Source organism: Syngnathus acus, chromosome 8, assembly GCF_901709675.1.
Source record: "Syngnathus acus chromosome 8, fSynAcu1.2, whole genome shotgun sequence".
Lineage (NCBI taxonomy): Eukaryota > Metazoa > Chordata > Actinopteri > Syngnathiformes > Syngnathidae > Syngnathus > Syngnathus acus.
In genome coordinates, this window is record NC_051093.1 from 9,954,436 (window position 1) to 9,981,371 (window position 26,936).

At 47.7% G+C, this 26,936-nt stretch overlaps 2 protein-coding genes across 6 annotated transcripts; one reads left to right on the plus strand and one right to left on the minus strand.

Moving 5' to 3' along the window:
- Window positions 1-2: 2 nt before the first annotated feature.
- LOC119125403 (septin-9-like) lies at window positions 3-26,206 on the minus strand. 5 transcript variants are annotated; one of them, XM_037255889.1, is made up of 13 exons: window positions 25,980-26,206; window positions 21,663-21,725; window positions 12,152-12,712; window positions 11,915-12,121; window positions 3,381-3,620; window positions 2,952-3,080; window positions 2,808-2,889; window positions 2,599-2,736; window positions 1,850-1,967; window positions 1,691-1,786; window positions 1,525-1,621; window positions 1,050-1,101; window positions 3-969 (listed from the first exon to the last, which is right to left on the minus strand). In XM_037255889.1, the coding sequence occupies exons 1-13, from the start codon at window positions 25,999-26,001 to the stop codon at window positions 828-830; spliced, it is 1,947 nt and encodes a 648-aa protein (XP_037111784.1). In that variant the 5' UTR covers window positions 26,002-26,206; the 3' UTR covers window positions 3-827. The 5 variants fall into 5 exon arrangements, with proteins under 5 accessions (XP_037111784.1, XP_037111783.1, XP_037111782.1 ...); XM_037255888.1 differs by lacking the exons at window positions 21,663-21,725; window positions 25,980-26,206 and adding an exon at window positions 20,129-20,253 and having other exon boundaries at window positions 11,915-12,135; window positions 12,172-12,712; XM_037255887.1 differs by lacking the exons at window positions 21,663-21,725; window positions 25,980-26,206 and adding an exon at window positions 20,129-20,253 and having other exon boundaries at window positions 11,915-12,135; window positions 12,169-12,712.
- LOC119125433 lies at window positions 8,532-10,539 on the plus strand. The gene is made up of 2 exons (XM_037255955.1): window positions 8,532-8,731; window positions 8,894-10,539. The coding sequence occupies exon 2, from the start codon at window positions 8,951-8,953 to the stop codon at window positions 10,391-10,393; it is 1,443 nt and encodes a 480-aa protein (XP_037111850.1). The 5' UTR covers window positions 8,532-8,731; window positions 8,894-8,950; the 3' UTR covers window positions 10,394-10,539.
- Window positions 26,207-26,936: the final 730 nt, after the last annotated feature.

A 26,936-nucleotide genomic window follows, 5' to 3' on the forward strand; every position in this document is an offset into this window, starting at 1 on the left:
TGCATAATTACAACAATCTTTATTTCTTAAAATAAGATAAAGGACACTTTGTTATCAATAATACAGGTAAAAAAAGCCCAGAAAGAATACACAAGAATATGACAGCAGGGTGGAAGGAAGCAAGAATGAAAGTGGCATAGACGCTCGCTAAATTGACTCAAATGGGCTTTATGATGTGTGCGTGTTTAAATGCAGGCAACGCTGCATCCTAAACATCCTCCGTCGACTGAGCCTCGCACGACTGTTTTGGAAATGATGTGAAGAAATGGACCGACAATATTCACATTTGACACGGTGGGCGCATAAATACGTAGTCACTCTTATTCGATATTTTTCCCAGAATAAAAACAGTGGCACTTTGAACTCGGAATTCAAACGACACCAAGGTCCCAATGTCCATCCATGTTTAACAGGAAGCCACCCACGTGTAACCAAAGCAGAAACGCATTTTGTGGCAGGAAATGAGCGCAAGGCAGACATATGTGCCATTTTTGTCGTGCACCCAAAGACGACCTTACGAGACACGCGGTAAAGATAAAAAGGTGGATGATTAGTTTGGAGTGTCAGCTCCTTTTTGGCACTTGGAGTGAATCCAGAAGGATTGTTGGTGTTAGAATGAAAAGAAAAAAAAAAAAATGAAGTAAAAGTTGCAGCAACTGTGGGTAGGAAAAAGAAAAAAAAAGATGATGACATCGTCTCACTCTTGTTGTCCACCACTGTAAGAAAAAGTCACCGGAAGCAAACGACAGCAGCCACTCTCGGCAGGCTGGCTTGTTTCTGTATGGAAAGGGGCAAATAAGGGACTTGAGTCTTGAATCGGGTCGCTTCTAGATCTCGTGGGCGGTGAGGTGATGGTCGGGCACGCCGTTGCTGTGAGTCATGGCCGTGTTGTTCTCGTTGAGGCGCCTCACGCGGTACACTTCGTAGTGGATGCTGCTGGTGATGTCCTTAATGTTCTGCATGTGGGTTCTGGAAAGGGGCAAGAGGTGACATCAGCGTGTGGCGGGCGGGCAGAACTGGAAACGTGAGTGGATGGAATATTGGCTCACCTGATGAGTAGATCCCGCAAATAGGCAAACTCGCAGTGGGCTATGTTTTCCACTGATGGAGAAAAACACTCATTAGTAACGCAACAAAAATCCACTTGAAGAAAAAAAAAAGTTGGTCACATTTGGGACTAAATCGTGTAGGTTTTTGTTTTTTTTCTCCCCAACTTCATCGATTAGCGATAAGGCTAATTGCGTCTGCTGCACGTGTCGACACAGCGTGAAATGAAACTTCCTCTGGGAGACGTTTGGTAGAGGGACACTGCACGGCTCCCGTCTGGAGCCATAATATCATTAAGACTACAAGTGAAAATGACTGTTAACCAGCACGCACGCCTCTTTATGATATTCCTATTATTCATAACGGCAGCAACGGCACTCATGAGGCCCGCGTCAGCTGCAGACGGCACTTTTAAAACGCCTTCTGGATTTTTCTGTCTTGCCTTCTGACATTCCAGCCTTTTAGCAAAAGCGCTACCTTCAATGGTTCCCCACTTGGTCTTCCTCCCCAGCAACCTCCTGCCGTTGACTTGGTATTCTTGATCGCTGCCCACGACGGCAAACGGAATCATCTCCTGCACACGCGGGCAAGATGTCAAAGGGCGGCACTTTGAGGAACAGTTTGAAAAGCGTCAGGTGCTCACCCTGATCTTCTCGTTGATCGTTCGGTCCTCGGTGTCCTCGTCAAACTCTTTCTGAGGGTAGATGTCGATCCCGTTGGCTCGCAGCTCTTCCCTGATCTGCTCCGGTCGGCGAACACGTTACACTTTGAAAAGCGCGAACGGAGCGGGTGTGGACGTTACCTTCTTTTTAAAGAAGTCCCGCTCCTCTAAGGTGAGCGTATCCGCTTTGGCAATAACCGGAACGATGTTGACCACCTTACTGAGACGCCTCATGAACTCCACGTCCAGAGGCCGCAGACTAGGGAGAAAGGAGACAGTCAAGTCAATGAATATGCAGTACACACATGCTCCAGCAGAGGTCAGACACGTTCGTGACCTACTTTTCTCTCATGATGTGTGTGCGGAGGACTAGTGAGGCCGTTGAAGGCGCTCCTGCAGTGAATGGCAGCAGCTCGACGCACAATCGCAAAGTGCCAAATTGAGTGTGCGCATTCTCAGCCTGTCTCTTTCCATTAGACCAACACTGAGCTGCTGCTGCTGCTGCTGCTTTGCCCATGTGACAATCTCCAACAGCATCTTCCGCTGTCACGACGCTTGTATGCGCTAAACCCGCACAGCCAATTACGCGATGAATACACGAGACTGCGCATGCACAGCCAGCCCCACACAGTAAGCAAATGGATGAGAACCAGATGTGTCTTCCTAGAAGCCATCCAGCAACGGCTGCTGCAGGTTTCCCTCCATGTCGGGAAGTGTGTGTGTGTGTGTGTGTGCTCCACACTAATTTACACAGGAAATGCGCTGACAAGTAAGGTAAGCCTCCAAGCACATTAGCTCTGTGGTGCATTTTCAAAGTCAAAGCATGTGCGCTTGTGTCGCTATTAGCATGTTTATGCTAGGGCATGCCCCCCCCACCCCCTCCTCCTCACCAGTGTCCAGTAGGCGGGATGAAGTATATGCAACAGTGGACTCTGGAGTCCGGGATCCTCTTCTTCCTGTTGATGTTTATCTCCTCCTGCAGATATGCCTCGTACTGGTCGTTAATAAATTTCATGATGGGCTGCCAGCTGGAGGGGAAAGAGAAAAATCAGAGATTGTCGTCGAAGGAGAAGAAAAAGAAACCCAAAGTGAAATGTACCAGTTCTCATTGTTGATCTGATCTCCAAAGCCAGGTGTGTCAATAACCGTCAGCTTCATTCTCACCCCCTTCTCCTCGATGTCTGCACAAACAAGACAAGGTGAGTGGATGCTTTCAGGTGGTGGCTCCAAATTGTCAGTCTACCGTGACTGATGGATTTGATTTCAATGGTCTTGGGGATCTTCTCCTGGGCGGTGGCCATCACAGACATGCGGCTGACTTTGGACTTGAACAGCGTGTTCATCAGAGTAGACTTGCCCAGGCCACTTTGTCCTGTGTGCAAATGCAAAAAGGCACATAAATGGAGAAAGTGGCCATTCCCCCCCCCCCCAGCTGAGGCCGTATGTTTGCATCCGCAAAGTTCAGATGAGACTTTCAAAATGGCCGTGTTTGTAGTTTGCCTGCATGTGATGACTGTAATAATGCCGCTGTCTGCATGCTGATTACAGTTCCTTTTGACAGCACCCAGATCTTGATTAGAGAGCAAAAGCAACAGACTCCAATTCTGACATTTTAGCCTTGACTGAGCGCCGCAAACAAACGATTTAAGAGCGAGCCACGTCTGTCTCTTACCTACAACCATGATGTTGAGCTCAAAGCCTTGCTTCATGGCCTTCCTCCTCATCTGCTCCAAGATGGCGTCAATCCCCACGTAAGTGAAGTCCACCACCGGGCCGGTGGGTGCTCTGTCGCTGTACGCCGCCACCGTGGCGTCAGGCACGGCCGTGTCGGTCATGGCGCTGCTGCCGATGCTGCTGCTGCTGCTGCTGCTGCTGCTGCTGCTGCTGGTGTAGCTGCAAATCACCTCTGAGCCTACAAAGAGAAAATACATTTCCTTTCATTCATTTCACATCAATGGGAGCAGAAAATGGAAGCGCTGCGTATCGTTAGAGTTTTATGGAGAACATCTGGAAGATGCTCAATTTCGAAGACACGTGCAGGTCTGCTCTTGATACCGGCAAATAAAGAAAAAAAAAAGAAACAACTTAGTAATCTGCCGAGCAGCAGACGGCTTCGGAGGCATCCGCAAAAGACTGCATCATTGACCTGCGGAGACACTTTTCCTATCTGTATCAGGTCAGCAAATGGTCACCAGCCCAACGCTGATGTGAGCTGTAAACATTTTCATTGATTTGAAAAGATCAACGCGGCCTGGCGCTCCTCAATACTGTCACTTGATGTGAAGATGGAAATGAAACCTGAGCCGCTGCCGCCGTTATCAGCATAGGAAGGCACACATGAGCAGAGGCCAGCTTTATCAGCCGTTGGATTCCAGTCAAGCCCAGTCCAGCCGCTCAATTGAGCAACACTCAGGGACTTGTATTGCCTTGGTTCCTTTGTGTGTCCGTCCCACAGCTCGCTTTCCATGGCCTCCAGCGCCACTTCCTTCCCCATCCTGTTCCAGCAGTCAGTCAGCAATTGAAGGTGACTTACTGCCCTCTGCGCCACACCTCCTGCATTCCTCTCTCTCTCTCTCGATCTGCTGCTCAAGCTCACTCTTTCTTCTCGATTCAGAAGGGGGGGGCGGGGGGGGGGGGTCTCTCCTCCCGGCAGTCGTATATTTGATTTACGATCAACCTGTCCCGAAATGTAAAACTTTTCTCCCATGTTTTTGAGCTTTGATGCTTTCTACCGCTACAAAGAAAATGTTCATAAAACACTTGAGACACAATATGAGCATTCCAAAAAAAATCTCTTAACTAGCAACCGATGGTGTCGCTCGGCAAGTACAGATAGCAGGTTTTGGGTATCGAGTACTCCTGGAGACTACCGATTCTAGCTACCGATACTTTTACTGGTTATTAGCCTGGAACAAATTCACTGGTTGTACAGACATGACATGGTTGTGAGCCAGTTGCACCAGGTGTCTGGAGCAGGACCCCAATGTTGAGCAGAACATGACAAGTGTTTGGCCCTGCCCTGGTGCTTTACCATCTGCTGGATGTTATTTGCACGGCTGCTTCATCAAACGGGCGTGACAGCGGACCGACCACACACGCTACAGGAACACCGCAGAAATCGAGTGTTAGGTTAGCATTGCCCATGAAATTGCGTAATTGTTACAGTACATCAGACCTACCTGCCAATTTTTGAAAGAAAATTGGCCAAATTGTCTAAAAGTGCCTTTCTGAAGACACGTAATCATTCCAGATGATTCATCGGCTGACCACGCACGGTCAAAAGCGAGTAAGCAGAGTCAGAAGATGACCTCAGCGCCCCTCCCCCCCAAAGGCATCTGCAAGATAACCTTTATAGCTTTCCTTGCATTGATGTCACTCATCTTTAGTTTCTGAAGGGATTTCCCCGGGATCGGATTCGCTTATGGAATGGCTGGCATTGTTTCCGTTAAAAAAAAAAAAAAAAGCAACAGCATAATAAGAGTCGAAAAACAGGATGACTCATCGCTGATACTGTTTTCAATTACAGGCACCGCAGAATTTTCTCTCTTGCTTCAATTCCAGGAGGATTGGCTTGCATTGCTTTTTTTCTTGTTGTTGCAAATTTTGCTCGGCCTTCTGCTGTGCCGCAAAGGCATTTCGGGGGGGAATAGTGCAGAGTAGGAAGGCAAACTGATGTTCGGAGGATAAGCCAGAGACAGATAAGGGAAGCAAAACGGAAGAGAGTCGTTGAGCAGCAGAGAGGAGAAAAGATGACCAAAAAAAGAAAAAAAAAACATACGAGCAGATGCAATCCTGCAAAATGTTTTCTCGCACATGTGGTCAAAGCCACTGAGCCGTGCGCCCAAGATGTTGATTTGGGCAGCGTTGGTGAGCAGGTCAAAGGTCACTGCAGGGCCTACAATGAGTCATGCATGTCCTTTAATGACAAACTGTTGGCTTGATCTTTTGCGCAAACCACATCTGAAGGGAGGAATGGAGACAAAAGGAAACAGGCTGAACCAGCGTCGACAGTAGTCAGGGATTGAAATCCGACATGAACTCCAAGCTATCCTAAAAGTTGGTCAAATCTTTTAAGTAGGCTGTTTTCTCCAAAGTAGAGCCATGTCAAAGACACATTAGTCGACAAAGCCACTAAATGGGTCCTTTGGATCTTTACTCTGCTCTAAAATGTTTTTTTACGGGCTCTCTTTCTAAACACGGCGTCGTGGTCCTTTATTTATTTTCCCAAAGCCTCGTCTCATCTGAACACGGCGACATTTGTTTCCATTGAGATCCAGATGTTTCCTAGCAAATATGCTGTTGGTGCTGCCTTCAAGTCACCACAATGAATTGAAGTTGCCATCAAACATTAGCATCTGCTAATGCCTTGCTAACCCTAACCCCCTGTTTTGATGGTCAACAAGCAGTTGATTAGTTACAAGTTACTCTCCGATAGGGACTGCAAAATACCATTAGAGTGACCCCAAGTGAGCCAGAGTTCAAGGGTCAAAGGGTATCGGTGGAGCGGTGGCATGGAATCTAACCTCGAAGGGCCATTTCTCAATCTTGGCTGGCTGACATAAAGCAGACGTACACAAAAGGTGACCTTTTCAGCGTCCCATCAAAGAGTGGCCAAAGGCCAGCGGCCCAACAATGCCGACGTGCTGCTGCTACTGAGGCAAACCAGAGACGGCGGGCCAAAACACTCAAGCAACAGCAAAGCCCTCGCTCAGGTCACATTGTGGCGCCGCTGACAACAGGGATGGAATTTGGTCAATTGCGAGGAATCAATTGATTCATGGCGTCGGACTGCAGTATTCGGCTGCAACCAGCAGAGGCGCTGTTCGGTCCATGCCACCTAGTTTGTGATCTTAAAAAAAGAACATGCCACGTTATGGGCAACTGACATTATTTGCGTGTCGGAATGCTAACGCTAGCTACTCTCCATTCATTTCAATGACATTATACTAGATACTATTTTATTCTGCTATCGCTACGTTTGTCTTGACCGTAGACAACAACAACAAAAAAAGTTCTTGAATGACTTAACGCATTTAAAAAGTAGAACTATGAAGACAATGTGAAAAATGCAAAAGTTAAGAAAAAAATGATCTGACCTGACATACCACACACACACACACACACACACACACACATGTAGGTAGCTCCACACTACTACCCCTACGTAGCTATGCGTGCTTGTTAAGTGATCTGGTAATGGATCACCATGAGAACAGGAACAGCGTGTAGCTAATACTAGTCAATTGAGAAGACAAGCGGGTGCTGAAGCACAATGGAATGCCTGCCTCGATATTCATGCAACAATAATGTCCACACCAAACTTCAACGCCACTGATAGAAGCTCTTGCATGATCTTTTCCTTCCAGACATTCATCCACACAAGGTCAGTCAGCCTCATTTGGAAAAAGCCCAATGATCCTCCTGTGAAGCATGAAGAAAAAGCAAGACTTACCGTGTGTGAAAGCCTCGTCCCTCCCTGGCTGGCTGTCGTGCAGCGCTGGCTCGTAAGAGGCCTCTAACTCTTGTGTGGCTGTGGAAGCTGGCCGCTGGCCCCGCCCACCCTGGCTTGTCATGTGAACCAAGACGCAACAGGAGACAGACACTTCCTTTATCTAGCCCCCAAAGGAGCAAACTTGAACTGTGCCGGCCCGAGCAGCTTGCATGGACAACTTGGGTCGAAATGCTCCACGCGTCGACACGCACTGATGACAATTTACAAGCCAATTCATCGTTTTGATCCCGATTCTTCTCACATCAAAGCGCTCAGATCCCAGGAGCACACTTTGGCGCGCCGTTGCCATGACACCAGAACAAACAGCAGATTCAAGCTTCACCACCTTTGGAACGTGCTTGTTTGACTTTAAGGAGCAAGCCAATGGGAAGGAGCCAGCGTAGTCCAAGCTCTGGATGGTCGGCGATCCAAAGAGTTTTGGGGCAACCGTGCCGGGCCGGCGCCGGGCCGGCGGCCCCCGTCCGTCCATCTTTGTAAAACACCTGATGTAACATGATGAGTTCATGACACGCTTGCTTTGTTTTACAGTCCACTGCGAACTCGTGATGGGCCTGGATCATAGCAAGTGAAAGTGCACAAAGATTTTAAGCCACCATTAAAAGGTACAGTTTGAATTTGTGCAGGCAATATTTCGGTTGCTCTGAATGATACGTGTGCAGAGCGTGCTTGGGAATAGCAAATAAGTTCCTAATAGCGTATTGGAAATGATTTTGTGGTGACTGCCCGTGCGAAACAAGTGGGAAGGGACCACAGAAAAAAACAAAAGCAAGCACATCACGTGGGTGGAAAAGCACATTGTTCAACTAGAATGCTGCACTGGCAAATATGCTTTAATAAATGCCAGGTGTTGATAGTATATAATGCAACAGCATCCCCTGCTGGTTGCTAAAGAAAATGCAACAATGAATACAACTTCGAAGTTGGACCTCAGTGATGACCTATAAATGGTGGAATGAGCGTCTTTTTTTTTCATATGCACTACTCGGGTGGGGGGGTGGGGGCTTAATACAAGCCAAAATGATGTGCAAGATATCCTTATGTCAATTTATTTTTTGGAATCAAAAACTCACTAAAAATTTGAATATTCAAGCTATTTTTGTCCTACATGCATGCACGCAGCAGCACATGCTCACACATGCTCACGCACGCGCGCGCAACACACACACACACACAGACGCGCGCGCGCGCACACACACACGCGCTTGATATGTCGTAAGCATAATGGGTGATATTCATCAGGCTAACCGCGTTATTTCCTCATTTCAGAGTGCAACTTACAAGGTGATGTGCTAGTCCGAAATATGGCCATGTTTAAGCAATCCCACTAGCTTCCAAATTCATGAGAAAGGAAAGTGAAAGTAAACTGTTTGTCTGGCTCAGTGCCCAGTTTCAATTCTCAGATAATAGTAACTGGAGGCGCTTTAAAGCAGCTCAAAGGGCAACAGAGCTCAGACAGGAAAGAGGACGAGACGAGACGAGCCGACGGCAGCCGACGGCAGCCGACAGCCTCGGTAAGAGCTGCCCGTTTGTCTTTTTCAATTGACATGACCGACGACAACAACATTCTTTGGTGTCGGATTACATTGCCAGCTATTTCGTGTCAGCCAACTTCCTTATTCTGCGGCATGTGTAAAATCAATCGCGAACTAAGGCTTTCTTTGGAACCGTTTCAGGTTTGCATTTGACAATCGACAGCACGAGCGAGCGAGCGAGCGAGCCATTGGCGCAAGATGAAGGTGTCGGGAGGACTGGCGCTCTGGTGCGCCGCCGCTCTGCTTCTTTGCATCCCCGCCGCCGTCCGCTGCGCCATTCGGAGGCTCAACTCTATCGACGATTTGAAAAAAGTCAACTTTGGCCAAGCGGTGCCCAAACACAGCCTGCTGCTGCTCCACTGGTTCGCCAACACCGTCGACATGGACAACAACGACGTCATACGACTCACCTTTGACCCCAACCTCGGAACGTACGGTTCGCATCACTACGGAAACTACGAGAGGCTTTTGAACCCGCTGCCTCGGGGAGACTTCCGATACCGCTACTACACCGTCGGCAATGTCAACCGAGGCCAATCGGATCTTCCCGATTACGTCCTCGAGCCGCCCGACGCCGAGTACAGGGAAAGAGGAAACCGAGGCCGGATCGTATTCCGAGTGAGGGATCAAGACGGCCAGACCGTAGACCAAGTTTACCTCACGCAGCATTACGGAAACTCGCACGAGACACGTTACGATCCCGCCTACACGTACCAGATCACCGGCAACCTGCTCAGGCAAATCAGAGCGTTTGCAGTGGGAGCGCCGCAACGCAACGTCTTGGCGGAGCTCGCAGAAGACTTTGGAAGCCACGTCGACCAGTCGCAGTTATGGCTCCTCACAATCACATGGCGTGACCTGGCTTGCCTGGGACTGCTCTTGTACATGATCGTGGAGGAGAAACACTTGCAAGGAAAGCTGCCGCCGCCGCCGCCGCCTCATTGCGTCGTCGACATTCCGGACCCCGCCGGAAGCCATCGTCTCGATCCGCGACGCTGGCCAGGACTACGAGACGGTGTTCGACTTCAAGTGACAACTGGGGAAAATGGAAGAGCTCGGATTCTTTGGGGGGGTGTCCCCATAAACCAGCTTATGGAAGGTGCCATGGTGGTACTGTACAAGGACAATAACAGCCAGGAAGCCATGTTTTCAAAAGTGATCCGTAGCGATTGGGGCGACGTCGACACCTCGGTACGCCTCAATGGCGGCCTCCAGGCCCGCCTCCACAAGACAAAAACAAAGTGGTGTTTGTGGACAACAGCGGCCGAGGAGATCTGCAGAGGAGGCCAGTTTGCAAATCCAGACAAAGTCCCCTTAAGTGGCCACCAGGCAAGTCTCCAACTGTTTGTGAAGGACGGCAAGGCTTGCGCTCGCTTGTTTGTCGACAAGTCATTCGCAAATTGGAAAAGGGAGTTTAGCGAGTCCTGGGTGGCCTTCTACGCCAACCCACTTAAATCCACTCAAGATTACGAATGGTGGCGGTGGCAGTGGGCCACAGAATTCAAAGCGGCGCCCGACGCTCTCGACGACTTCCACGACGTTTACGAGTATCGCTCCAATCTGACCGTGGCCCCGGGAATCCAAGCTCGATTTATTCTCAGAAATGACACGGTGTTGGCTAAAACATCAAGCTGGCGGTGATCATCGCAAACTGCAAATACTTGATGAATGTCTTTTTTTTAGCTGTATCAATCTGCTGTAACTGCTGTCCATGTCTTTTCTAGCATGTATTTTCATTCTTTTTTTTCAAGATGTCGACTGAACACATAAAATTTCAAATAATGACCATATCGTGACTTTCGATTGATTTAACACGGGGGCATGGACCATGATCTGTGTGAAATATCAGATAGGCTGCTTGTGCTAGTCATGATTTCTTAGCGCACCCAGGCTTCTTTGTTCTTTCAACACAAATGGAGCCTTTCAAAGAATAGAAAAGAAAAGAAAAAATATATATCCTGTGTAGCTTGCACAAGACCCAACAAGTCACGGGACAACGAGTCATCATCATGAATCCAACTCAAAGCATCATTATTTATTCATTGTTTGTGCCTTCTTGTGCTGTTTACTTGTATGTACATTGTCACCGTGGGATAGTGGGAAAGGTCATTTCCATCTCTTTGTGTGTCTTGACATTGACAATAAAGCAGACTTTGATTTGAAAGCCGAGACGCCCTATCTGTTTGCGTAGCGACCAAACAAAACAAAAAACAATGTCATTTTTGCAACAGGTATTGCTTGAATTAGAATGAAGGATTTGGGTAAGTAGGTTAAGGTATTGGATTGTTGCCCATTACAGTAAGACCGCACGATACACGTCATGCTTGGTCGGCATTCTTGCCTTGCTATGAATCGAGGATTTTCGACGCAACTTGTACCTTGCTATGCAAAACAGATAGGATCAATCATTAACAGTCTATAAATAGAACCTGATTGTACAAGTGAGTTCAAAGAGTGGCTACAAAAGGCTTTTGTGTGATCTTGAAATATGACATATTGGAAATCTTGACCAAATTTTCCACCATCTTACAATACTATTTGTTTCGAGGTTTCTTTCCATTCACATGCATAAGCAAGTAGGAAGTCGTAAGAGGCCGATGTCTTGGAACTTTTTCTTTTCACCCACACCGACAGTTTTTGGGTTGGCCAGCCCATCGCTGTTATTTTATCTATTTGAGGAAACGGACGGTCAGAAACACTGCCTACGAGTGTAAAATGGAGGCGTTAACAATGTTTTACGGCTTCCAGATTTGGAATGTATCACCTCTTGGCCGCTTGTGCTGCCTGTCGGCCGGCCTGCCGGCCTGCAACACAACAAGTCCGCCCGCTCCAGCTGGAGCCCAGATAGCCGCACAAAAATGACTCATTCAAACGGAGAAAGCAAACAAAACAAAAAAAAGAGTCAAACGTCTAGCCCAAACACCAACTACAACCAACATTGGACCATTGTTCAATTTGAAGTCATGCCCGCTGGCAACAGAAGATACCAAACACATTTTGTCCACACGGTGGTGCTAAAGGACAGCTGAAATTGTCACAACACTACTAAGGCTGTAAGATCAAAGATTGCAAAGCAAAAATGCTTGGATCTCCAAGTGCCTTTCCAATGACAACGTAACAAGAGGTAGGAGGGAAATAGAAAAGTGCTTTTGAGTAACTCACGTTCTGTAGGTGGAGTCGTCATGGGGGTGTCTGGCAGCCAGTCCACCCTGCTCCTGCTGCTGCTGCCGCCGTCAGTCAGGCAGGGCAGAGGCGCACTGGGCGCAGGAGGTGGCAGGTGGTTGTTGTTCTCCACTCCTGCGTCTGCTTGTCTGAAGCTGGGAATCTCAGGCCTCCGGGTCACCTCCACCGCGCCGAAGGTGGACGACGGCGGCTGCTGCTGCGGCTGCTGCTGCTGCTGCTGCTGCTGCTGCTGCTGCTGCTGCTCCGCTCTTCTCTGAAGCGGCTCGGGGATCCGAGAGACGGGCGCGACGGACGAGGGCTGGGAGTCCATCCTCCTGGGAGGCGCGGGTGGCTCGTTGGCTCGCCTGCTTGTGGAACCGGAGACGGGATTGGGGGAACCGTCAGGCGGGGTGCTCCGACTGCCCAGGCTCGCCTCGGGTCGCCTGAGGCCAAAACGAGTGATGCCGGCACTGGGCGAGTTGTCGATCTGCTTGGAGGAGACCTCGATGGAGATTTCCGTGCGGCGAGAAGACGCCGCCGCCGCCGCGTCGGGGTTGCGGGCCCCCGATAACTCCATACGCCTCATGCCCGTTTTGGGGGAGCGTGGATTGGAGGCGTCGGCGGAGGGAGATGATTTGGGGGAGTAGTAGTCAGAGTTGCGGGAACTAAGGTCATAACTCCTCTGGCTGGACGTGGAGGAGAGCGATGAGCGGAGGGGATTGTTGGCGGTGCGACGGGACAGAGGCGAGTGGTGCGTGGATGAATCCGTTTCCTCCACTTCAAATGACCGTTTCAGAGCTGGAAAACAAAATAGTTCTGGTTAGCCAGGAAACAAAGGGCTAACATTGGCTTGAACCCATCCCACCAGAAATATGCAAAAAAGCTCAGCAAAGCAAAGCAAAGCAAAGATCATCTAAAAACGATATGTTCGGCCGGAAACACTTGTATTCGGGCCTCCAACAGAGAGAAGGGAGAATCCTTCACTTTGTGCTGTCGCATTCCTATTTTTCATTCGACCCAGAAGAACAGAAGCGAGTTGTGCAAATGGAAACCACCCAGACCAGAAACGAAAGGAACAAAAGTGCGTGCAAAATGAAGATATAGCACCTCCATTTTTCTTTCCGTCCAACTTCAACAGCCGCCCTCTGTTCAAGCAAACATGAGATCACAAACGCGAAGCTCACCTCTCTTGACACGCTTCAAATAAGTCGACAGCATTGCGCTGGAAATTCGAAGATTGGCACACTCTCGTCCAAATCACAAGAAACGCAAATGTCAACCGACCGGACGGTTGGAAGTCTCGCAAATGTCAAAATTGCACGACAAATGATACAGGCAGGGGGGACATTTATGTGGCTGCGTGCGTACACCTGTTGAGCAGGTTACGCATGCGCAGACGTCGCCTTGCTTGCGCGCCTCCGCTGTTCGTTGAAATAATAATGTCGTTCAAACATTGTCAAAACTACTCTGCATGTCTTGTTTCTTGACATATTTATAGTGTACTGCATATTTATGCACATTAAGACTCTGACGGACTAGTAGAACAACGTCATAGTTTATTGGTAAAAATGCCACGAGTGAAGTGGAGAGGTTTTGTTACAAGTGAAAATGTTTCCAAATGCGCTCTGTAGCCACAGTTTGCTCGGTGACAGATGTGAGGGTGACACCTGGCTTGCCTCCACTACACCAATAATTCTCGGTCCTAAATAAATAGCCAGCCTACGCAGGCAGGCAGGCAGGCAGGCAGGCAGGCAGGCAGGCAGGCAGGCAGGCAGGCAGGCAGGCAGGCAGGCAGGCAGGCAGGCAGGCAGGCATCTGGGCCTCTCGGCACCAGCATGGGAGAAGATGTTCTTCCTGGAATATTTGCTCTTTTCCCAGGGCTTCTGTGCTTGATGTTAGGAAGCGAGTGAGTCAGCAGAGAAGCAGCTGGGTGGTCACCGTATTCACTCCTTGCAAAGTGGAGAAAACCAAAACCAAAAAACGCTGTGTGTGAATCAGCAGCATTATCTGCTCATTATATTCTCAGAATTTCCAATCATCAACCAAATATGTCTCATTGACGCCAACCAAAGCTGATTTAAAACTGGAACCTTATGCAACATTTTGCCATCTTTGACATTGTTCGAATTCCCTGTGGGACTTTATAGTATCTTATATAGTGAATGCATTGTCCATTGTAAACAAGAAGAAGAAGAACAAGAGTGGCAAGCCTTTAGCATGGACTGTTTGACCAAGACTGTGCTCTAATCACATGTTTGCCTGCTGTTGAGCTAACTGTGGTGACTCTGCTGTGCCATGACTGAAAGCTAACACGCCGAATGCCTTGCGGAGGGAGGGAGGGAGGGAGACACTTGTCAGCGTGCGTGCACACGCGTGTTTAAACACAGCTGGAGAGCAAGGTTAAACACTGCCGATGAGGTTGAGGCGGGCTCACGCTGCTTTGCGTGTACCCCAGAGCTGCCCGCGCTCATGCCTGTTCCACTTGTGTGCACTCTACGTAGCGTAAACGTGCTTGCAGACTGCACCAAATAGGGAGCCAAGCGGGATTCTGTTATTCTACCAAAACATCTTCAGGAAAACTAGATTGCAGGATGTTGTGTAGGAGATTGCGTCCTTGTGCTCCCACCCTTGGCTAAATCAGACCAACAACTGAGGACGTACTTCAACGTTGCTTGCGGCAAGTGGCGTCACGGAGAGGAAAGGTGCCTTGGCTGCATGGCGAGTGTAACGCCGCCGCCGCCGCCGCCACCTGATAAGGACGGACGGAGATGCCCCATGAAGGCCTCACTTGCTCTAGGCTCAGCGCTTTCTCCCTCCCCCTTTGTGGTTCTCACCATAAGACAAAGCTCAAGAATGGAGGACAAACTTCTGCAAATGTTCCCATCTTCTGTTTTTGGCTCTCAACAGCACCACTCAATGGTTTTTCCATCGTTAACAAACATGTTCACTCTGCTTATAAAAAGAGGGAAGTGTCAAAGCTTCCCTGCATTCAAACAATCAACAAAGACTTCTCTCTTACTCGCTCGCTCTCTCTCTCTCTCTCTCTCTCTCTCATACCGGAATGATAGAAGAGCGAGGTGGCAAATGCATGGTCCACTTGTTATGAAAGTAAAGTGGGTCAGCCCTTGTATGGGATCTGCTCCGACACCAAACACTTGCGAGTGGAGAAATAGAGCTCCAGTGGAATTTCCTCTCCCTGAGTCGACGAGTCTCCCAAAAGCAAGAAGGAAAGAGATAAGTGGCAGCTGCAGCGACAAAAGAAATCAATCCAAGCCAGATGTCTGCTTGCTGCTGGGCTTGCGCCGCCATTGTGCTGCCCTGTATGCGCTGCGTGCGCGCGCTCTTCTCACACGGCTCAAATTCATGAGTCAGCACGCAAAAAAGCCCATCCAGGGGAAGTACACACTTCACTGACAACAACACTGGCCCATTATGTGTCACCAGACTAAAAGCATGATTTGAAACCGCACGCCCAACATGCCACCACCACACTTGGCCTTGCTTGGTTTTCTCCAGGACGGGACGCCATTCATCTTTCCGCTCAGTTAACGTTTGAACAAGAACCGGCGTCGACGGAGAAGCCGCCCTGGACAGGTGCGGGTGCGTTTCCAAGTGGCGAGGAAGGACGGGAGGCAGATGCTGGAGGCGGGCGCAAAAGTCAACTTGTTGAGGATGGACAAGCTGCTGAGAGAGGAAGAAGGGACGGATAGGCAGATGATGACGAGGGTGAAGTGATGAAAACAAAGAGGAGGGGAGTGGCTGCCGACCAGGTGTTCCCTCCACGCCGGCCAGATCCAAAGTTGAATGAAGAAGAGTTACTCCGCATTTAGAAAAAACCACACACACACATTCTAAGATGGAAGCTGCTCCAGTCTTACGTCATTTCAAATTGTGCAACATGGGCGTGAAGTTTGAGCTGGTGAGTCATCGCATCAAATCAAGAAAACACCACAAACGTGGCCGCCAAACAGCTGGGGCTGCGCTTTTTCAAAATCATGATCAATTATTTTGTTGAGAAGCAAATTCGGAACCGTCTTAGCTCCACTGAATGCACCGGCAATTTGGGAGCTATTACACTAAGAGAAAAGATCCTACAAAAGCGTTTCCAGAGGTCAAAAAGACATTCATGTCAATTGGTCATCAAGTATAAATGCGACCAAAGCGCGATTTTTAAGGGGAGCAGCCCACTCAGTGATAATCGTAGGAAAGAAAGCAGCAGCATCCATCCATCCATCCATCCATCCATCCATCCATCCATCCATCCATCCATCCATCCATCCATCCATCCATCCATCCATCCATCTATCCATTCATCGCATGTTGTGAGTCAGGTCCCCTGAGGAGAAAGGCTGATTGCAGCCTTTTTTTTGTTTTTGCAGCTACAACTTCACAACAGCTTTAACAAACACTTTGAGCGCGCATTTTCCCTTCCACCGACCACAAGCACACATTTTCCAAATGCAGTCCAGTCCCAATCAAACATGTTTGCAGCCAGAAAGCAAGAACGCAACTAACCTTCAAAGTCTGATATGATGCCCTCCAAGTGAGCGTTGACGGTGGAATCAGACATTTTTTTTCCGGGGGGGTTATCATGCGAGGGTTCCCTTTCACCCAGCAAGGAAACGTCGTCCAGAGGAGCGCTCCAGATTTTAAACAAATCCCAAATTTGGAATCCGACGCAAGGGACAGCGGGAGGAGGGAGAGCAAGCAAGCGAGCGAGCGAGCGAGCGAGGGCGAGAGGGAAGAAAAGAAAACAGCAGATCCAAGCTCACGTCTCTCTTCTCTCACTCTGCTCACGTACGTAGTTTTTTCACAACTTCTTTAGCCTCCCCTTCTTTTTCCTCCCTCCCTCCCTCCCTCCCACTTGCACGGTTTATTCACAGGCTTGTTTCCTGTGGTCACATGACTGAAAGCTCCTCTTGTCAGCTGATGGAGCAGATGTTGATCTGGAGCTTTTCATCAGTGGCATCCATGGCCGTTGCAGCAGCAGCAATTTTGGAGGTCGAGGAGCGCCCACCACTTGCCTCATCATTGGAATCTTGCACGATGGTCAAGCTCGCTGCCAACACACTGCTTACATTGGAAGCAGCGTGTAGTCTATTTACTCATCATAAACACAGAAGGGCCTCGGAGCGTGCAGATTTATGAGCCAAAAAGTTAGCAAAAAGACAACTTGCATCCCATTTGTCTGCCACTGGACTGTGCAAAATATGAAGAAAAAAAAAAAAAAGTCATCTGCGCTGATCTTTGCGGCCACACATATGGCTGGCTGGACCATCAACACTTGAAGGGAGCCAGATGTCAATTGTTTGGCACAGCTTCAATTGGCGCCTGAACTCACAAAACTAAATAAGCTTCTGTTCAACTCATTCTAGAAATCCTTCTGACTTAAAAGACATTTATTTTTCCTGCAGGGGTCAGCACGACGCTTCCAAATAATCCTTGTTGCTACGGGCAACCAACCGTGTTGTACCCTAAAGCCATCTCCAAAATGGAGAATCCCACTCTGGGACACACCCTCATCCCACCAAATGCATAAGATCATCTGCGCACAAGTCGGCGGGCGACACGTGGCCCCGGCGCTATGACTCGATGGGCCCAGCGACTGACTCTCCTTTTAACCACACACACACACACACACACACACAGACAGGCAGGAGGGCAAGTGGGTGACAAGGCCACTTCCTTCCACTGCGTGTCCTCGCAAGCCCAGACTGGGTTAATCCAATCTGCTGTAACAAGTGTCACACTGGTACAACTACTAGAAAGTAGTTTTTTTTCTATTCCAACATAGAAGGTTGTTGCTGCTTGTGCATGTCCATTTGGACTTCAAATTAGATTTGACTGGTGGTACGGAAAGCATTAGATATGCATATTGGGCAAGCTAGCGCACTTTTAGTCCATTCACATTGCAAGCAGAAAATGGACACAAAAATGGCAAAATATGGGAGATAGCTGAGAGGATGGACAATGACAGGGTGGAGGACATTTTTGCCTAGTAGCAATTGAATCAGTTACACAAATGAATTTGCTTTAGATGAAAGACAAAATGTACAGCAGTGTACAGCAGTTGGTGTTCTCTTGCACTCAACGGATCAATATATAGAAATGGACGGACGCCAGGCTGAGCACGGCTGTCGCTTGCAAATGCCAAATGGGCACGGCCGGCACGCAAAGTCCGTTCATGCCGCTAACTATCAAATAAACAAATGGCAATGGAGAGAAGTTCTGTTTACACACACACACACAAAGTCAGGCATCTTTGTTTTCATGGCAACGCTCATAATAAGACAGCAAAGCTGGCTTGTTTCCACTGAGGAGACGGAGGAGGAAGACAGGAAGGTGATAGATAGATAGATAGATAGATAGATAGATAGATAGATAGATAGATAGATAGATAGATAGATAGATAGATAGATAGATAGATAGATAGATAGATAGATAGATAGATAGATAGATAGATAGATAGATAGATAGATAGATAGATAGATAGACAGATAGATAGACAGATAGATAGATAGCAAAAGATCACATTGCCCAGCAGTACGTTGTCCATTCAATTATAGCCAAAAGTATGCACACAAAAAAGCTTTAAGACATTTTTGCTTCTTGACGTGTTCCAAAATGTTGATCCACGTCGACTTGTTCTTCAAGATCTAATAATGTGCTGTATTTTGCCACTTCTGCTGATGAATGTCAGTGGAAAGTATTCCAATGTCGAAGTGGCCCAACCGCATGAGTGCATGCACAGCTGTACTGACAGCAGCTGCTTTTTTTATACATACAAAATGTGCAATAGCAGCAGCAGCAGCAGCAGCAGCACGCGCGAGCTAGCTAGCTAGCTTTGTGCTTCTTCATCAAATGCAGCACCTGTTGGCAACATGAAGCCGCCCTGCCTTACTCCCTCCCTCCCTTCCTCCCTCCCTCGGCGCACGGAGATGATTATCAATGGGACTCTCTTCTTTTCTATTTTCCCCCCGCCTCCACCTCTCCGCCGGGTAATAACTTCACGGATGGAGTCGACAAGGCAGCGTTACAGTTCTTTGTGAGCCTCACATATTGTTCTACTCAGCTCATCGCCATGGCGACGACCAAAACACATCCCTGGGCTCCAGGAAGCCACACGGCTGCAGAGTTCAGCCGCTTGGACAGAAACGAATTTAGGGGAGGAATTGAAATGACAAATTTTGAATCCAATTCACTGATGGCCTTTTCTCGCACTTGGGTCAGCTGCAGATTAGCCAGAAGGCCCGGGAAAAGATATACGCTTGAGGATACGCAGACTATACTTTGTGATGATTCGCCAAGTGGATGACATATTATCACGTTCTGTGTCCAATTTGGAGCAACATGAGCAGTCATTTGGGGGTCACATTTCTGCCCGTGTGGTGAAATAAATCGTCTTTGCTCCTGTTTTTTGAATTTGCGTCAATTCCTGGGGAAAGTGTCTGGCTCCTGAGCTCCTTGCGACTGAGTGGAGCGGCTCTCTAGTTGTTGTTTTTTTGCATTATACATGGCATTGTAAATTGTAGCCACTTGAAATAAAAGACACAGTATTTCGTGTTGTTTTTTTTCATTTGATTTTATTAATTTGATTTCACTATTCCTTTTATTGATTTATTTTAGGATTAGAAGTCATTCAATCATATCGGTGTACCTCAAAATCTGGCCCTGAATGTGGAATGACACACGCATGCTGCTGCAGACGCTTTTGGACCATTTCCACTCAACTCATTCTTCCCTCTCGATGACTACAGCTTCCATGACCGCTAAATAACACGGATGACAAAGTCCATTTAGCAGGCTTTTGTGTGCGTGTGAATCTTATTGGAGTCTTATTTGCAAGGCGGGCTGACTCAGGCTTTCTACATCCTGTTGGCCAGAGAGAAGCGAGTGACCCACAGAGCCACGAGGGACAAGAGTAGTACTGTTCAAACACGACTCTTTCCTGCCACAAAAAGCCCCAAAGAGCAAGAGGGAGAGACATAGCCCAGACAGAAAACTTCTGGGAGATGTATCCCTCTGTCTGTTAAGCCTGCACAGCCCCCCCCCCCCGAAAGAAAGCATGCAGTCAGTCAGCAAAGAGGACAGAATGAGACAATGGAAAAAAAAAAAAAAAACAGAGAGTGGAAAGTATAGCGGCGCAGAGAGACACCGGAAAGCGCTCAACCACGACGTCGTTGACTCCAGTGAGTGAAGAAACATGTGTCCTACCTGAGAATTTGTCCCCCTCCATAACCAGATCACTCCCTCCAGAGCCACATGTAGCGTCTGCACTTTGACTCCACTCGCTCTCTCTCTCTCGCTCTCTCTCGCTCTCACTCCCTCCCAGTCTTTTTTTGGACTTCCCTTCCTCCCCTCCCTCCCTCCCTCCCTCCCCTCCTCTGCTGTGCTGTGCTCGGTCCTCTCCCCGCTTTGATTCCTTCAGTGTGACGACACGGCCCATGTGCAGGTCATATGTTGCTCCCTTCAGATGCTGCCGTGGAAAGACTGAAGCAGCATTGTGTCCGTTGGAAGCATGTGACGGGCTATTTTTGCAAGGCCCTTCCCTTCATGACACTTCCCTGCCATGCATCGCGTGTCAAATGATATGAAAGTGATTGCTACAATAAGAGACAGCGAAAGAGAACACAGCAGTGACACTTGACCCCTTCCCTCACACTGTGTTGGAGGTCAGAGGTCACGTGGCGAGCGCCGACTGAGACATCAAACGGGGTGCAAATAGCAAAAAGAATGAAATGTTCCCCAACTACTCACCAATTCATGTTTCTTTTCCCCCACATTATTTGCTGTAAAACCCTGTCTAAGAGAAAAGTAGCTCTTTGGTGCCATCTTGTGGCATCTTGGTGTATACGGACATTTGTTGACATGAGGGTGGTAGTTTCTTTCACACAACCTGTCTAATAGAAAGAGTGCTTTGGCACATTGGTTGTTTAGTTACATAACATGGAAAGTATTGTAGTAAAAACACTTCAACATGTCGTGTTGTTGAGCATGCATTTGTATGAGACGGGGGAAATCAAGTGTGGCGCAGTTCATATCATCTAATGCATGTTTTCAAAGACTTTTTACGAGACAAGGCTTTCTTTCATCATGTGGGAAAATGCACCAAGCAAAGATGCGCTGCGTTTTGGCGACCTCTTGTGGTCAACACCTGAAAGTAGCTGGCTGTCATTGGCATGTGTACACGTGTTTATATTGACTTGTCTTTTTTCATGTGGACATTTTAGCTGGTCCATGGGAGGCAAATATGTGAGCGTGCTGGCATCCCATAATATGCTTACTTGGCAGACATCTATCTTTAAGCATTTCCCGGCATCATGCGCTCGACAAATGCACAAAAGATAATAACCGGAAAGTAATTCATTACGAGAACCGTCAACGTATGAGGCCATTAAACACAACATGGGACATTGTAATTACCGTGATGTCATTTTCACACGTACACGCACACACCTAACGATCACCGGTGACACACGCATGAGCACGATTCATTTCTAGGTACGTATGTTGCCCCATTAGCCATCAGTTGTGTTTATGGGATGAGTTCACATCCTGCACATGTCAACGTGTGTATTTCACTTGTTCCTTCCTCTTCTCTGTGCTGATGCTGCACACACAAAAGTAGGTTCTCTGCAAAGACCACGTCTTAGCCGCATCTTTGGTGTATGTGCCAAACGATACAAAACACAAAAAGGAGTCACCAAATGAGAAATAAGAAGAAGAAAGCACGGTAGGCAGCACTTACCAGGGCTGAGGAGGCTGCCGCTATCTTTGTCTGTCCTCCTTGATCGCGCGCTGGACGACCGTCCTGTGAATACACAAGAAAAATCATTTCCCTGCATTCTATCCTTTGGGGGAAATTACCACCAAAAAAAGATGATGAGTCAGTAAGCCCTCCTCCATGGTACATGTGAAGAATAGGCCAAAAGATTCCCACACTCAAAGCATCCAATTGAAAGCTTTCCCCAAAGAGTCATCCATAAATATAGTCTAGTTGTGGAGTTGACAGCACGCAGCTGCAGCCACAAATACCACCGTGCCAATACTTTACTACTCTTCTTGCTCCTGGCTATGCTTATTTGTGCATCAAAGCAAAGCGCCGCCATCGCCGCCCGTGCAGTCTACGTCTGTAATTCCAACATGTGTTGTTGATAAGGTGTTGTTTTGGCACCAAAGTGATGTAACACACCTACCTCCATGCCTCCTGGAGCCAGCGCTGAGAGCAAAGTACTGACAGGCAATATGTTTCTGTCAGTCAAACGTGTGCGTGGAAATGAGTGGCACCTGCGCAATAACCTCGCTATGCATTTTACTTTGCGTGCGTGCGTGCGTGCGTGCGTGAGCCGAAAGACTTTGCTCACCTGCTCGGTCTTGTCTGAAGCTACATAAACACAAATCCGGGCAAACGCACGTTTAGCGCAACTTCAAGTCATCTCCCGCCAAGGGGATGGATGGATGGATATGACTCGTTCCCCTTGAAATGGATTTGCAAAGCTCTTGGTTGATTATATTTGCCCAATGACAATGTGATGTAAAACTGAGGTCAGTGGAGTCACATGAGAGGCACAATAGAGGCAGTGTTCCAACTTGCAGAAAAACACACAGGCATATTTTCAACATGAATGAACGAACGCCTGTGTGCCATTGCTTGGGGCCTGCCTCACCTGTTTGATGTCCATTCTTGACGTGCGTGCGTGCGGATGTGTAGCACATCAGCATCCACTTAGCTACATAGCTGTGACTAGCTTTCAACTTCGAGACACAGCAACAACAACTATTGCAAGGAATGAGCTCGCTGCTAACATTCCTGCATCACCATCATCCTTAATTGCAATTGCTAGCTCTTGCAATTGCAAGCTAGTATAATAAGAAAAGAGTAGATGAGACTTTATAAGAGTGTCTGTGTGTGTGTGGGTGTGTGGGTGCGTGTGTGCGTGTGTGTGAGCGAGTGCATGTGTGTGTATATGCGTATGTGTGCATGGCCTGGACAAACACGTCAAGCGCTAAGTGATTGGCCTCAGATGACTAGTGAAGATAAACAGAGGGGACGGGCTGCAGCACTTAGTCGCACTTGAAATACAAAAGCACGCACTCACATTCTGCACACACACACACATACACATCTTGTGAATGAAGGCAAAGCAGCAAAGAATGGAGGAGTGCCTTGTAATCACGCATGCTGAGATTTTTTTATACAGTATTTTAATGCAGTACGATTTCTTCATGTTTTTTGGACAGTATGTTTACCAGTATGCCGCAAACATTTCACAACAGCGCTCGCAAATGAGGCGAGTGCAGACGACAAGCGTGCGTGACACAAAGCGAGACGGGCTGAAAGGTCCCTCGCACGCACGCACGCACGCACGCACGGCCCATTTGTCAACGTTGTTTTTACATGTCGACCTGGATGCATTCCTAATGAGTGAGGACCACACCAAAACAAATCCAACAACGCACATGCACATAACTAGCGGTAGCTTAGCCAGCAATGTTTTTTTCAAAGACTCATTTCACTGCCAATGACGGCTATAGACGTCAAATATCAGGCCATTGACGGCTATAGACGTCAAATATCAATTTGAATTGGACTGGCAGTTAATGAGTTAGTGCACGCTAAATTATGCGTGGCTAGTAACTAAATTTACGACTTCACAGTCACCCTTCCTAAACTAGCTTGTAGCAGATACATACACAGACGAGGAAGGCTTTCATCCTTGACTCTGAACTCCACTGCTGCACACACCTTTCCGTACAGTACAAACACAACGCGTATATAAATATGCGAATCGAGAATAGTCATAAAGCAGCCAATAAAACAACGTGGACAAGGCAGATAAGGATCGGACTTCCTTTTCAAGTCACTTAAGCCGTCCACCGAGGTTTATGAGTGTCCACCTCCCTCCGGAAGCGTGTGCTTGTTCACAAAGTGATGTCAACATGCTTTTAAGCAAGGTAAAATACCGCGCCTAGTTTAAAGTAAACAATCTCGTTCATACTCTGAAACCGTCAACTAAACGCCTGTGGGTGCATCCATCTTGTAATACACACATGTAAGATGTCAATGCACGTGTCCTGCCGTAGATCAGAACCCGCCATTATCGTTTTACGGGCTCCCTCCGGGCTCGGAGCCAACCTACAACTATCCGTGTAAAGCTGCGGCCGCATTCTTTGCTGCTAATAATAAACACACGAGGTGGAAAAAGGCTCCACAAATGATTGTATTCACATGGCATCAGTTTTAAATGAAGGTGAACTTAAGTCATTTTAATCTCTCTTTAATCGCTTTAAATTGAGGTGTTTTAACTATTATGCTTATTCGATAAGGGCAGAGTGACCATGTCGTGCACCATCATTTCTATGTGCATGTCCAATGCATTCCATCATTCTATTATCCACGGGCAAGTCAAGTTGAAGGTCCGTCCGTCCGTCCGTCGGCATGTGGAGCCAGATGACAGGGCAAATACTGCAAGTGTGTCGCAACATACGTTTATAGCTTGACTTTCATGTTCCCATCTAACAATAGCTATGGGCTCCCACTTCAAGTGTTGTATAAACAGCCCTAACGTGAGACAAGAAGGAGGCTTTTGTCGTCCACCTGGAGGTGCATGTTCATGTTTGTGTGGAGTGGAGTGGAACAGAAAAGCACATACCACCAGTGTTTGGGAAATAGGTACTTGGAGTGTTTGTGTGCATGCACGTGTGTGTGGAGTTAGTAAGTCCTGTATACAGGTTACTCATTGATCCAAAGCATGGGGAGGGGCTGTAGAATAATTCATGCAATTGCAACCGAGATAAAGAATTGCATTTTAGATATGGACTGCAAGAAGTGGAAAAGGGGAAATCGGGGAGAGCAGCTGATCAGGTTGCTGCTCTACTCTATTGACTGCCACCTTGTGATTACAATTGCACAAAAAGGAATGTGGCACCTGCACACACAGAGCACAACACACACACACACACACAAGGAGGAAGGAGAAAGAGTTGGCATGAGCCAACTTGCACTTGGCTCCAATGGAAAAGTGTCAAACGCTCGATTGCACAAAGACTCTGGGAAGAGGAGCCCGAGGAGTGCGGCATTCCATAGGATAGACCTTGTGTACATTGGACTGAGTCGGAGCTTAGCTGGAGGAGGAGGTCAATGAGGCTCAGCGGATGGGCGCGAGATGAGGCAGGAGGAGGAGGAGGAGGAGGAGGACGGGGGCTGGCTGATAAGAAAAGGTGAGGCGGAAGATGGATGTCTCAATCAGGATGTGCGTGCGTGCGTGCGTGCGGACTTTGTGGCACTTGTCGTGACTGACAAGGTTCTTTTGTTGTTGCGAGCTTTCATTCTTAATACTGGAAATGTTTCACTCCTATGACGTGTAGCTGTCCAATACTCAAGTTAATTGTATTTACTGCCATCTAGTGGACGAGCGTTTCATTGTTCACTAGCATCGAATAATGATAATAGCCGTAAAAGCGGATATTGTTGGGAGTAGTTGCTCGAAATAGATTTTTTTTTTAAAACTTGACACTGTGCCCCAATTCATCACTTGAATAAATAAAGAGTATTTATAACTTTGAGAACCTCAGGAACAAAACAACAGGTGACCCAACTTAGCAGTTGAGTTGTGAACGCCTCGACTCAAATAACTCCCACTTTGTGGCTCTTCTTATCTTGTGTAGTGTGTGCTAGTTTCTCTAAAGCTGCCCTTCATCGAAAGAGAAAGCATTTTTAACAAAGGGCTCCATTTCGAGTTTGCAAATAAACAAAAGAGATGAAAGAAACTCAAACAAAAGAAACAGATGATCCCTAGATGCCTATTACTTTCTGCAGCTGGCTTAAATAAATCAAGTTTAGCGGCTGCACTTGTACTTTCAGTACGAACCGCCCCGCCCCGCCCGCCTGGTGAGCAGACATGATGACATTTGCAAAGCTAAACTTGACATTCCATCGTAAAAGCCGGTCAACATTTCAATACCGATCTGGAATAAATCAGGGAGTGGAAAGAAATAACGGACAATAATAACAACAACAACAACATAACGTCAACAGCGGTGTCATCATCACACATTTATTTACCTGTGTATAAAGATTTCTTCATGGTGGCAGGCGTTTCCTCCAGGAATCTGTGAGATTAAAAAATGGGGTTGTTTTTTGACAATCTTCTTCCCTCCTGACTTCAATTGGACCGTGTTAAGTTGCCAAGCGTATTCCAGTCCACTGCAAGCCTCTTGGGAGGGAGAGAGAAGAAAAGAAAGGAAAAGAAAAAGACAGACGGGAATGGACACAATCACACCTGCGCTCCTGCGTCATGACGCACGTACGCACGCACGCACGCCCATGCGGCATGTGCAGGAGTGGTTTGGCTCCCCAAACGCTCAGCTTTTCCATGTTTAGGAGCCTCACCTTTGGTAGTTCATCCGTCCATTCAACATGTCAATAAAAGACAAGATGTGATTAGCATGCAGATGTGTTGGAAGAAAAAGACACGTGTGTGTGTGTGTGTGCGTGCGTGCGTGTGTTGTGTCAACATTCACCTGTTTCCAGTCACACCTTCGGGGGCTTTACTTCCAATTCAAGGGCAAAACAAAAGAGTTTGGAGTTATTTCAAGGATTAAAGTCTAGCTCCACCACTGCAGGTACAGATCAAATGAATGGCGGGAAAGGTTTGTCACACCTCTGACCGTATCCAAGCTCAAAACAACTTGAAATTCCAATCAAAGAAATGAGTTGAGTCACATCTTCATCTGGCTGCTGATTATCTCTTGCAAAAAGTATCTTGCCCTCAAATTGTCATTTGCCGTTTCCTGTTACAAGTTATGGCAGGCTGCAGCTAGCCTGTGCACAATGCGCGTTTGTGGTATTTATGTTTTTTGGCCCCTCGGCTGTGAAGAGCGAGCGGGGGTCTTGGTTTCCGTTTGCTCAACTCAAGACGTTGTTGTTATTGTAACACTTAACCCACCAGCTTCAACACTTAGCGACCCCGGCCCGGGCAGAAACTTCACAGCTTGTAGCCACAAAAAGTGGTGCAAACGT